Consider the following 14,081-nt stretch of genomic DNA (forward strand, 5'->3'; position numbering starts at 1 on the left):
GTTGTTGCTTTGAATTCCACATGCAGGTCAGTCACAGTTTCCACTCCTGCACTTTTCAGATCACAGTTCATAGCACATGAGGCCAAATCTCATGAATCCTTAATGACTTCAAAGGGTCCGGCTCACAGAACTGATGAGCAGCTGCCCTAGCATAACCCAGATCTGTACAGCTTTTAACTCACTAATGAAGGATATTGAATGTAAACCATCTCTTCAGACACTTAAAGTTGTATCTCTGGTCTAAATTAGCTTCTAATCTCTCTGCTGGCTAACAGTAAATTAGCAGATAGCCTAACTGATTAACAGTAGACAGCTGTAAAGTGGGATGAAGCTTTCTCAAGGTTGTGAACAGAAGTAACTGGAAAGACATACCATAGTTCACTTTTTATCTTTAAGATTAGATTTTTTTAAGAAATGAAAGAAATTGAGTTTGTCTTATTTGTTATGCTCTATTTTCAATTTACAATTTGACTTTGTATCCAAAGTTTGTGTCACTTTGAATTACTTCTACATTTGAGAATACAAACATATTTCTCATTCTGGTTTTCAAGGGTTTTATATAGCTTTTCTTATCACTGTAACTTAGTTTCTACTTATTATTCTTTGGCAGTTGTCTGAGACCTTAACCTGCCTCATTGACTTTTGCAGTTGAAAGTCCATTTTTGAGTCAGATTACTTTCTGTAACTCTATCCTGGCTTTCTCTCAAGACATTATGTTGCTTTCTCTGAATAAACTTAACTCTAAAATATATAATTTTTGAAGAAGTATAGAAAAATATTCTCTCTTTCAGATCCAAAAATGAGTTTATTTATAATGGAGTAAGCAATATTGCATAGAACAAAGGAAATTTGACAGAGACAAAAGAATATTTAATTACATTTCAGTAGTGAAGCCAATTGCAGGATCAGTGATCAAAAAAGACATCAGAAAAAGGAAAATAATCACTGAAAGAAACACCAGGAAAAAAATACAAGCAGATAGTATTTCCATTGCAATTTTGTCAAGGTTGAAACTCCTAGTAAGAAGAATAAGTATCAGCAGGTAATGTTAATATGCAAGATGTAATAGAAAGGATCAATATTCCATGTAATGGAAAGCAGATGTGTTTTGAAATTGCTTTGCTTGAACCCTGTCTCCTGGGCAGGTTGTGTGTAATGCTGCAGTTCTGGCCAGTCCTGCGACTCTGAACCTCTGCAGACCCTGAGCTTCGGCGAGCCCTGCCATGACACTAATCTGGGCTCTGCTTCCATTTTATTTCTTACACAATCTTTCAAATGATGGCTGGTTTTTTTTTTTTTTTTTTTTTTTTTATTGTTTCTTACCAAGTAGGAACGAAATCAAACTTTGAAATGTGGAAAGTTTCCACAAAATAAGGTTGTTTCCCCTTCCTCATTTTTTCTTCTACATTACCTCTGTTCTCTATAGGAACAAGCAAAACCAAAACTTCAGATGACTTCCTTCTGCTGCCCCTGAATGAAATAGTAACTTTATCCTGCCCTAGATGGGAAAATATGAGTGCATTTACAAAGCTGTCAATTATCTCCAGCCATTTCAGAAGACTGTTGCTGGAAAAGGATAATTACATTCATTTAAATACCAACTCTATCAGCTATATTTCCCCTTAATTCCAAGAGAATTAAGCCTAGAGTTTATCTAGTAGCTTTGTGAAATTACATAGTGCAGTATGCTTAGTGGTCCTTAAAACTTACTGTGTTTGTGAATGTTTTATGGAGGTTAATTAGGAACAGATTGAAAAAAAATCTGAGCAGAGTAGCAAGCAAATAAGAGAAAATAACAAGTCCTTTCAGTCATATGATGTTTTTTTTCCCTTTATTTTACGAGGCTAGTTAAAATTATATGTTTGTGGTAGCTTCTTTCATCCTGTGCTTACGTATAGCTCAAGCCTGTGTGAATTCTCAATATTTCCCAACAGGAACTAGCTAGTACAGTTTTTTTTTCTTCTTTCTTTTTTTCTTTTTTCATAGGGGACAAAAATGCTCTCAGGAACATTATCCTTTACCACCTGACACAAGGAGTTTTCATTGGAAGTGGCTTTGAACCTGGTGTGACAAACATTCTTAAAACTATCCAAGGAGGCAAACTGTACTTGAAAACAGTTAAGTGTTGGAAAAGAAGTCTTCCTGATACGGCCTTGTAACAGGGATTTGATGCTCCTTGTCTATGCACATTAGAGAATGCAACACATTTCTTTGAAAGTGACATTAAAGGGTTTGTTTCATTTGATAACTTGCATTCTCTTTTCATCCTTTCCCAGGTGAATGATACACTTCTGGTTAATGAGCTGAAATCCAGAGAATCTGATCTCATGGCAACAAATGGCGTCATTCATGTTATTGATAAACTCCTGTATCCAGCAGGTAGGTATTAGTTTATTTTAGAGGAAAATGTATAGAATTCATTCACAGAGCTTCTGAATCTGTCCACACCTTGCATAGGTGCAGTAACTTTTAAAAGTTAATTCATTTAAAAAGGCAATTCCTATGTGGGATAGGAACCAGAAAACTTAACTTTACTACTCATTTTATGGAAGACCCTTGCCTGAAACTATTGCAACTCCTTGAAATTTTATAAAGTCTAGTATATGGACTAGTATAGCCAAGATGGTTTTGGATATATTTCCCACTGATAGAGAAGAATGTGCAAGTTCTAGTATATTGTGCGAGCGAGGGTGATTACCTTTCCTGATCACTGTAAATGGAAGAAAAATGATTAGTTACAGATGCATGTATGTCCTCTTACATACCTATTTCTTTCGTCAGATCTGCCTGTTGGAAATGATCAGCTGCTCACAATTCTGAAGAAGTTGATTAAGTACATTCAAATTAAGGTACTCTTAAATAAATTACTCTTAAACAGCTTGTACTTTGTCAGGATCTGTAAAGGCATATATACACTGTCATCCAAAAATGATTCTCTGGTCCCTCTGTTTCTTCAGTGGGCAACTCCTTAACAACTTCTAGTTACCCAAGAGTAATGGTGACTGATACACTGCATTCTACAGTTAGAAATTACAGTTGTCAACAGCAAATGATCATAGAATATTTGCACGCAGATAACTCCAGAACTGGCCCAGACCTGCTCTTTGCTCAAGGTACATCACATCAGCAACGTATATCACTTCTCAGTGCTTGAGTGCCGAGAGCAGAGAGTGCTTCCCTCTCTGAAAGGAATACTGAGCAGCTAAATTCTTAAGCCATTAGACCCATCAGTCTCAAGAGCCAGTGGAGAAAATTAGCTATGCTCCTCTATCCCAGGCACCCTCTTGAGATTACTTTCTCTCTCAATGATAGGACCTCAGCAAATAACATAACCCAGCTTTTAGATCAGTGAAGCTACGAATTGTACCAATACTGCTTAGAAAACTAAAAGGCGAGTGCTCTTTTTTAATTTTAAAATGGCTTTTCTTTATTATAGTTTGTTCGTGACAGTACCTTCAAAGAGATTCCACTGACATTTTACAGTAAGTTCATTTTGAATATTTCCACATGGGTTTGATATTTCTTTTTAAATGTTGCCAATTCAAATTTTGAATTATAAATCTTTTTTTTTTTCAATTAAAAAGACAGCGATTTCCACTAATACTGGCCAGTGAAGCATGGGTAGAGAAAGACACTGAGCAGAATGTTTCTGATTATTGTGTTACTGTATGTATTTTTTCCCTTTCCAGATGTGTGACAGGGAAGTGTCCCTGAAGTAAGCTGTTCTATTCCATTGGGATAGGCAAGATACACAAGGAAAATATATTTTTTTTCAGATTTTACCGCAGTTCAGTGCACAGTGCACAGCTGAGTTGTACTGCCTCACAGATTCCTCAAGTTGTACCATTGACCAAACCCTATGCTGATGAGCTTTCCTCTTCACAAATCCTTCTAGAGGGACAGAGAGTTTATCTGTTCCACCTTTTTCCCATACATGCAAGTGTAAGTCTTGTGTGAGAGACAGTTGCCCTGACCATTTCCTCTGACAGGAAGCAGATGTAAAAGAGGAACCTTTCTTGCTCTCTTGCAAACTTTCTGAGGAATTGCATTTAATCGCTAATATAAAGTACAGTCTGTTGAACTGAATTATTATAAGGCACAGATGCTGCTGAGTCTTGGGCCTGTGTCAGAAAGTGAAGTTAGGCAGATCATTACTTTTCCTTGGGATTCCACCACATTTCTCAACAGAAATGGAGAATATTGCATTAGGCTGTTTAAAATTCAGAATAGATTTCCTGAAGTCAAGTCTTTTGGAATAAAGAAGGGAATAAATTATCTTCCACAGACAGTGAGGGCAGCACAAGAGGAAATGTGCATAAATTGAAGCAGGAGAGAGCAATTATCTTAATGTTTGACTGATGTAATGTGATTTAGTCAAACATTGCAGCAGGGAAGGCTGGAAGCTCTGCCAGTTAAAGCTTCTAGGAATGAATAAGAGTTGGATAAGGATCTGTCAGAAACATTTTCAGAATAATTGAACCTAATAATTGAACTTGATTCCCAGGGCCACCATAGAGACACTGTCTGTAATAGTCTATTAAATGTAGAAATATTTCTGAATAGTTTTTTTCTGTTTACCAGCTGAGCTCCCTAACAAAAAGAATAGGACAAGATTCTAATTTAAAATACACTGGGGAATTGTACATGCTTTTATTATTCTGTATCTTACATTGTCATGAAAGCAGTGGTTTCATTAGGCACAGTTAAAGTCAAAATAGCATGCAAGTAGACACCATCTGCAGATAAATTGTATACGATACTATTTAGTAACTAGGATTGAGACCCACACTGTAAATCCTTTTAAATTACTTTCCATCCATTAATCATTGTGATTTTACCTAAATCTTTACAACCAGACCAAATCTAACTGATCACTACTATAAAGAAACTGTAAGAATGGAATGTGCTTTATATTCCAATTTCTATACTTTCAGAGATTAACATAATTGAAAGCAACGTCCAGCCCATCATCAGAAAGGAAGGTAAATGGGGCCCATATTAATTCAATATATTTCTGTATCGATGTATATATACATATACATATGCAGAATATATATACTGTTTTATTTATTTCTGTAACAGAATGCATTTTTTACATAATAACTCCAGGATGTTCATCACTTTGCTTGAAAAGCAAAGATACAAATATTGCAATTAGAACTGGCTGAAATATTTTAAATGAAAAAGTGTCCCAGAGGTACTCTTCCCAAATGGATCTTCTTTTCATATTGGCATTTTTTAATGTAACTTATTCAGAAGAATTTATCCTTTTTCAAAGCTTTTCTTTTAAATGCCCCAACTATACTTTCAATAAATGAAAGGCTGAGTATTTCCAATATTTTATATTAAATAAATTATTTTTAAAAATGAAGTAGGCTTGTTCCTTATGCTTTGAATTTTAAAAATTCAGTTCTTTTTTCTATAATTTCCAACCAGTTCTAAATACCAATATCTGTCACATGCCTGGAAAGGGCAGTTAGCCAAACTTTATTCTCTTTTTATTTTCTCAAGAAAAAGCATGACCTTAAGATTGGTGGTGGGACTACAGAGAAGAAAAAGTGGGGCTGGGACTGTCAAAAGTACTTGTGGTTAATGGCTTAAGTAAAACACCCTTTCGTTTCACTAGACCAGTGCCACTGGAATGAGCTCATGTTTCCCACTGAAACAACACTGCTCAAAGGGAATCTGATGGGCTCAACCCATCAGAAAGGGAGTTAAAAACATCTTGCAAAGTTTTTGTGCAGATCTATTAATCACTGTTTCTGAGAGGACTTCCTACCAGTAGAAGTGACATGAGGTTTCTTGTTCTGAAGCTTGTCTTTGCTTCATTATTAAATTAGAGAGAGTGACAGAGCAATATAAATGGATTCTTCCATATGGCAATTCAACCAAGATATTTTAGAAACTTTGATTGGGGTGAAATCAGTCTTTGTGATTTCATTGTGAAAGAGTGACTCACTCTTTGGAGGTATCTATTTTTATCCATTAATTCCAGAGGCAGGGTAGATAGTTCAGGCTGTTTATATAACATTTAGAAGTTGAAAGTTAGGTGAGACAAAAACCTCCCTTAAAGAAAAAACAAAATGTCTGATCACTGCTATAACCAAATGTACTAATAAGTGCTATTCATCAAAGAGAGAATAAATAATTGTATAAGTAATTGTATAAATTAGTGAACATTGAAGAGTCATTCTGTCCCACTGCCAGCCCAGTATTTCTGTTTGGGCTATGCTCCAGGCAAGCATAGCTTTCCTGCTGATGACTCAGAAACAGTCCTAATAAAGCCAATTTAGGCCATTCTGAGCTTCTTAATAGCAACCACACATTGCTGAACACAATTGTGCTGAGCACAATTGTTGAAGCTCCCCTCAAAACCACACATGCACATGACTGTCTGTATAATAATCTAGTAAAGCTGCATGTTAACTTTCGCAAAGTATAACAGGAAGCTCCATCAGATCATGATGCAAGAGAGATTTCAGTTAAAAAAAAAAAAAAAAAAAAAACAGAGAGATGTAAAGAGTTAAATCGGATTGAAGCTGAACTCTTAATGGATTACATGTTCAAAGGGTTGATCCCAGTCTAGACAGCAAACTATGGTTTTACCTTCAGCTCCATGTACATCTGCTATATTGATCATGTAGGACTGTAAAGTAACTTAGAAGCTAAAATGAGAATTTACAAATATAAATGGTAAACAATATACCTTTGATATGTTTTCACTAATATTGATCAGGTATATCAGTGTATATTATTCAATGGACTCTCAAAATACAAAATTACCTGTAAGTATAGAACAGAAACAAGTGAGTGCAACTTGTCAGATTCCTTCTTTACAATATTTATCAGTTTATCAGATAGACCCGTTAGAAAATATTTTTTTAAAAAAAATACTGAGATGTTCAGCTATTCAAAGTCTGAGTAGATCAACAGAGCTGTGTAATACTGAATATCATTATAATCCCATCATATGTTCTCATCTGCAACAAATAAGTGAATTATTTGGCTCTAAGATCTAACCTATAAAATCACCTTCTACTAGAAAAGCAAATATATATATATATATATATATTCTTGAATTTGTTACTATTGAAGGACAATAGCAAGCCTTAATTGCACTGTTTTCATCAAGTCAACACCAAGCACACATGTTCAAACACTAACGTTAAATCCTGATTGGTAATTTAGTAAAATCTTTATGGAGAACCAACTTCTATGGGGAGTCAGTTAAAGAAAGATTTTTAAGAAATGACAATAAAATAATAGAAATAGTGTCATGCTTCTACTCTGAGCAGGGAATAAGGCAAGGTTTGTAGAAACATCTTAAGTAGAGCATCATGCTATTCTTTTTAAGTAACTGCATCTATAGTATGTTCCTAATTTATTCAGTATTCACTGCAACAGACTGTCAGCCAGAGATGTGTTTGGATAAGCATGGTCTATGGGTAGTGCACAAGATTAAGAGGTTTTGGAATGATTTACTTTGGCCACAGAAATCAAGGTGACTTTCCACGTGCAAATGAAGGATAACTGTTGCTAACGCCGGTATATGTCCTTACGGACATCTGGTGGACATCTGGATTTTTTTTTTCTTTTAAGCTGAGTGACCACTGGCTGAGTATTGATAACTTAAAAAGAAATCTGAAGGGAATTCTAGTTAAAAGACCTAATTTCATCATGGATATCTGTACAGTTAGTAGAAAAAATATGACAAACATTTCTCTCTCCAGCTCTCTTCTAAGTTTTCACATAATATTTTACATGCTGATCACTAGCAGAGCAATATCTGTGCCACAGAACAGTCATCTTACCATTGCATATCCAGCAAAGCTTTCTTTAATCTGCTCGGAATCTGGTTTTGCCTCAGACTTGTCAACAGATATCAAAAATAACAGATATACAGTATTCAACCATTTTTAAAATAGTAAGTATTCAGCAGGATGCAAGTTTAAAATACCATGAGAGGAAGCACAAGACTGTACATCCCTTACTGCACATGGATTCTGAGATTTTAAAAATCCAGTGATGTGGTAATGTGGTTTATTTGGGGTAGGAGGGTAATACTAGCTCTTCCTTGGCCCCATAGAATATTTTCATGAATATTTGTAACATTTTTTTTCTTATATTGCAGACCCATCTATTACACAGCTGACAAAATTAATCGAAGGAGAACCTGAGTTCAAAATAGTCAGAGAAGGAGAGACAATTACTAAAGTGATTCACGGAGGTTCGTATGCTTTCAGCAGCTATATTTTCTTGGTTAACATTTGAAACATTCGCTCTTCCCAGTCAGGTTTTTACTCTAATGTAGACGATTTGTGTGATATATTAAATGACTGATCTATTTCTAACAAGTCCCTCTGGAAGTGCTGTAATTTCATTTTATCATTTCAGTCTCACCTCTCATACCTTTCAATGTTTTGTTTTGTTCTGTTTTGTTTTGTTTTGCCTAGGTGTATTCCATAGCTACATTCAAGACAGTATTAGAAATGCTGTGCGTGCAGTCTGTTTCGGTTAAGAATTATTTGCTGGCTGTTGTCCTGCAATCAGAAATGCAGTTGGTGGCTGTGACAGAAAAGCAACAGTATCAGTTAAAGAAATAAGCTTCATCTCCTACTATGCTAAAACCACTGAGGCATTTATGTCTAGGGTGATTAAAAAGAAAAATTGAATTTGGCCCCCCTAAATTGGGGGAAAACTTAGTTTCTGGTCTATTCTGATCATTTTTCATAAAATATGCTGTGGTAGTTCCCGTGTGCTTCATCAAATTTCAGTGTGAAAAGGAGTCTCAAAACAGCACTTGAAATAGTGTTCATCATTTGATTAATGTCTTCAATTTAAAAATCTCTGTAGAACCAGTTATTAAAACATACACCAAAATCATTGATGGACGACCTGTGGAAGTGACAGAGAAAAAAGTAACAGAAGAAAGAATTATTCAAGGTATGTCACATGGAGCTGTTCATACTTAGTAAAGTCCACCATTTACAGAAGTAACACAAATTAAGTCTCATCTCAATGTCTAAACTGACGTTTCCTAAAGAGGTGGATTTTCCTCCAAATCTTTCTCACTTTCTATGTATGGCTCAAATTCTAGCTGTGTGTGACACACACACATATACAGAAATGGAAACAATATTTTAACAGCATGCAGAAACATTAAAATTTATCTTTTTTTCCCCTGTATTTGAAAAATATCTACTTTTGCAAGCTTTTTGCTACCACTTCAATAGCAAATGCTACCATTTCAATTTTAGTCTGACTTGCTATTAAAAAAAAAAAAAAAAAAAAAAAAAAAGACTTTTGCAAATTTTGGGGTTGTTTGTATATCTCTGGGCAGGTTTCATCAGCAGCAAAGATGGACCTACAGTGTGCAGCTACCCAGTTTTGCATGTCATCCCAAGCTCCCTTGGTATTCCTTTCAGGAAGACAAGTTCTCTCTTTTTTTCTGTAAGAGATGCCAAGGCTGCTCTGACATCCACAGGGTAGAAATCCATTTTGAGCTAACATAAAGTAAAATTAAAGTGTATTTATATCCCTCCATCTTCTCCCACCATAACATTTAAAGTCTTTGGCCAATTTCCATTGTGTTTGACCTGTGATAGAGATTTTTATGTTTAAGACACCTAGAAAATTCACAGAAATTGAAGAGCGAAGAGAGGGATATTTGAACATTAACAGATTATCTTCTAATAAATTTTGACCCTCTTGGTTTCATGTCTCAGTCTGAATGCTACAGCTAAAGTACTGTCTTCAAGAATAATTATAAAAGAAAGACAATGTTATAGGAGCATAATGACTTGTCAGAAAGTCTTAATATTCAGTTTATGTGGAAAATATTATAATTCAATTTAAGATGACATTCAAGCAAGAAATGAGTAAGAAACTAGAATTTGTTTTCATAGAAGCATTTACTCCACTGAAAATCACAGGCTGAAAAAGAATGATTATTTCTGAATAAATCAGGGACTAATCTTCAACACAGAAAAGTTGTGTGAGAGAAAGGAAAATACTGTTTTCTCATTGCTGAAATGCAAGTTTTATTAGCATCTCTTTTAAAATGGTCATTATCATGTAGAGTGTTTACAGCGCACATAACACCAGGATTCCAGAGCTGATGGTTCCTTCTCTTACTCCCTCACAGAAACTGATGAAGAATAGGTGTACTAAACTTTCAAATGACTCATGGCACTAATAACAGCAGTAGCATTTATTTATAACAGTAGATCCAAACCCTTTTGCACTGAGGAAATATCTGGTCTATGGCCTAATAAAAAAAAAAAAAAGTGATTAAAAATGTGTCTTAGTTTAAGAATGTATGCAGATATTTACATTTTGTGTTAAATTTTTCTAAACACTTTGGCAAATAGCACTAAATACTGTTTGAAGCCATCTTGCATCTCAGTTTTGAACACAGTGAGAGATAAAACCATCATAAAGCAGATTAAAGTGCATTAAAGATAGAACCATCCTAAGTATTAAATAGAAAAAAAATCAAAAGGCAAAACCATTGTATTTGATTCAGGTCTCTCTCTTAAACCTCTTTGTTCCAGGTCCTGAAATAAAATATACCCGAATTACTGCAGGTAGTTCAGACGATGAAGAACAGTTAAAGAAATTGCTTGAAGAAGGTTAGCATCATTATTTTCTTCCTTTAAAAATAAAAGTTCCTTGCATAAGTGTTTAATTACTGAATGGATGCTCTGTGTTTTCAGCCAAGTTGTTTATCCTACAAAATCTGATCCAGAGATTAAACATCAGAAACTGAGAAATGTTCAGATCCAGGGATCTTTTTTGAATCTCTGAGCCTGGTGTTCAAGTCAGATGACTAGAGCTGAGACTGTTTGGATTTACTATATATTAAGCTATACTTGTCATGCAGTAGAGTGTTTTCAGTGTTTAGGATGGCACTCACTACTATCATAATACGTAGATTTTGTAACTCAACAAAATATTGTAATAGAATTAATTCAGTAATATTCTGTTATAGGATTGTCAAATGTTTTCTATAAGTCTGTTTTTGCCATAAACCTGTATCCTATCAGAGGTTACCAAGGTGACCAAATTCATTGAAGGTGATGGTCATTTACTTGAAGATGAAGAAATCAAAAGACTTCTGCAGGGAGGTAATTCGGTGTATTAAAACTAACCTTTTTTGCAACAGGTTATGGTAACTGGAACCTATCTCAGATATGCTGATCTCAACATTTTAAAGACTGATCTAACTGAAGTGTAATTTTAATGTAAAAAAAATAGAATGTCATGGATAATGTGCCAGATGTCTGTGGAATAGATTTAAATGTCAAAATTTGATTAATCCAATTTATTATGATATTGATCAGAATAAATACAAGTTTATTTGTTTTTTTCAGTCTTTAAAAAGTTATCTAATTATAACCCAGGGGAGCAATGAAGATTTATTCCATTAGCTGTGAACCATTTTTTCCCAATAAATTTAAATCAGTGGAAAACACTTATGAAGTGGAAAGTATTGTACTAGGCTAAATTCAACTTACTTTTCAGTTCTCCAGAAATGAATATTCATTGCCCTCAAGTTAATAATGAAAGGCATGTTAAGCATCTCTCTTTAAATGCTACAGGTGATGGATATCAAGGCATAAACTTTAATTCTATTTTAGCATACCGAGGAATGGTTTTTCTTCCTTCTCGCTCTCTTAATTCTAACAGTTTTGGCAATGTATAACCAGTAGTTGTAGAAAACTGGTAAAAGAACTTGTGCTTATGAAATTAATCTTTATCTATAAATCTGGAATGTTCTCTGCTTAATGCATAGTTTAGAACAACTATCTATAATAGCAATGGAACACCAAAAAGAGAATTCAAGTGTCTTTTTTTAGTAAAAGTTAGGGTAAACTTGAGTCAGAAACTCAGAAAAATGTATTTGGATGTTTCTCTTGGCATACAGTAGACTGATTCTGATTTAGATTAACTGAATTCATTTTACCTTATGTTCACTTTTTAGAAAGTGATCCTATAGGTGTGCAGAATAGAGATAAATAGATTCTCTGTAGTAAATTTGGAAAAGACAACATTGTCTCTTGAATTCTTTTCTTCTCCTTGCTATTATAAGTTAGTTTGTGTAAGCATCTTGCTTTACAGAATGGACCAAATAGGCAGATTTCTGGCTCTTGTTTTCATCCAATTTTCTCTAATCTTTTCCATGATTTATCCAGTCGGCTACCCTTGGCTGCCATGACAAAACTATCCCCTTAGCCAAAAAAAAGCAGATACACACACTGCTTTGTGGCTTTTGGTGATAATAGAGATGTGCTTTATGGCCTCCTTGTCTACTTCAGATCATTTCTGTTTTACTGAAAATTTCCTAAGCCCTTAAACCTGAGACCGGTCACGAATGGATGTATTCCCATTGCCTAAAGAAAAAGAATGATTTCACATGGGCTGTAATTCACCTCATATAACATCCAGCAGTGATTATTACAATTGGAACTCTTTACCGAAACAAAACTTCAAGCCAAGCTTGCAATGAATGACTCTCAGTCCTAGAGAAGCTGATACCTCATATGTCAAGGCCAAGGAAATCCGCAGGACTTTACAGCACGTATAACATGGTGGCCTGCATACACCTATACCCCCAAATTACATTGTTTCCACTGAAGGTTTCTTACATATGGAAAAATGCTATCCCAGATTTAACTCATTTGTTTTTAATGCTTATCATAGCTGGAACTGAGTACACCAAGGTTACTAAAGTAATTGAGGGAGAGCCACAGATTTTCGAGAGAGAAATCAAGAAAGTCCATCTGGAAGGTTAGTTTGCCTGAAAATCTAATAGCACCAAGACCTCCTTTGTCTGATGGGATCGTTCCAGGTGGGGTTTGTAGCATCTATGAATGACAATTTCTTAGGTCTAAACTCACAGTTTCAGCAAGAAGAATTTTATAATTGCTTTGGAAAGGAATTATTTTACTGACATTGCAGAGAAAAATGTTGAGGCTTATCTTGCGGCTCAAAGTAAATAAAAGGTGTGGCAGGCATAGTAGACAAGAGGAAATGTCTACCCACAAAGCTTAGGAAAAGTATTTGAAAGAACACACGCCATAAGAATTGCCTTTTCTGTAAGCAACACATTCAGGAGAAGACCACGTGAGTTGTTTTTAACTTGAGTGTACTTTTTTTGTCCGTGTTAATGCGATCTGTTGATGCGGGAGGTTCGCAATTTGGGGGAAAAAGGGGAAAGAAGTATAACCTCTGGGAATAAGTAAACATCTCACAGGCCTTGGATTTTCTCTACCATTCTATTATTATTAAACAAGGGAAACTCCTAGGATAAAAAAAGTTTAACAGTACTGAGGTTCAAAATGAAATTCTTAAAGGAGGCAAATAAAATTCAGCCCAGGTATATCCTAGGAACTTTTTTTTCCAAGTTCAACTTTTTTTAAAACAATCTTCACTAGAAGTCAGAGTGGTTTGATTTGGATTTCTTCTGTATTTGAATGTATTTCCATTTCCAGTTCTAATTCTAGTAAGGCAGAATAAGAAGTTATTCATTCCTTCAGTCTTTGAACTACAGATTCCCAGAAAGAAATGTCCCATGGGGAATTAAGTTACAGAGATGAATTAGTTTCTAGTGTATAAGTAAGTAAGCTTTACAAATATGAAAAATTCACAAGGGCCATTGGTAAAATATATGAGTTGATTTTTTTCCCTACAATCATAATTTCATGTAGGCCATTTAATATAATATGCCAGCTATTTGTATATATAAAACAATACGGTGTAGAAGTGTGCGTGTATATATATGTATATACATATACATACATAAACATATATATAATATGCATATACACACACACACACAGAGTAAGCTACAAAGAACCAACCAAATTTTGAAGCTGATGCTACATTCTGAAGCTATATCATACTATTTGCATAACTTCAGTGTTGACTAGTGTAAAACATCCAGAAAAATCAAATATTTCTTGAATATGAAGGACAGATATTTAACAGCAGAGATGATCTTCTACAATGGGGCTATATCCAAAAGTGTACTCATTCAGATGGACCATATTCTGCCCTCATCAGGGCAGTGCAGAGCTTGA

The 14,081-nt window shown here is 34.8% G+C and overlaps 1 protein-coding gene across 4 annotated transcripts in view; it reads left to right on the forward strand.

Annotated features, from left to right (window-relative positions):
• POSTN (periostin) overlaps positions 1-14,081 on the forward strand; it is a 37,999-nt gene that overhangs the window by 20,944 nt on the left and 2,974 nt on the right. The window contains exons 13-22 of one of the 4 annotated variants that reach the window (XM_062567084.1): positions 1,987-2,117; positions 2,277-2,379; positions 2,782-2,849; positions 3,437-3,482; positions 4,935-4,982; positions 8,132-8,227; positions 8,854-8,943; positions 10,554-10,631; positions 11,046-11,126; positions 13,103-13,125. In XM_062567084.1, coding sequence (XP_062423068.1) covers positions 1,987-2,117; positions 2,277-2,379; positions 2,782-2,849; positions 3,437-3,482; positions 4,935-4,982; positions 8,132-8,227; positions 8,854-8,943; positions 10,554-10,631; positions 11,046-11,126; positions 13,103-13,125 — 764 coding nt within the window. Of the gene's footprint in view, positions 1-1,986; positions 2,118-2,276; positions 2,380-2,781; positions 2,850-3,436; positions 3,483-4,934; positions 4,983-8,131; positions 8,228-8,853; positions 8,944-10,553; positions 10,632-11,045; positions 11,127-12,702; positions 12,790-13,102; positions 13,126-14,081 lie in introns of all 4 variants that reach the window. The other 3 variants (XM_062567081.1, XM_062567082.1, XM_062567083.1) reach the window with 3 other exon arrangements.

Source organism: Rhea pennata, chromosome 1 (assembly GCF_028389875.1).
Source record: "Rhea pennata isolate bPtePen1 chromosome 1, bPtePen1.pri, whole genome shotgun sequence".
NCBI lineage: Eukaryota > Metazoa > Chordata > Aves > Rheiformes > Rheidae > Rhea > Rhea pennata.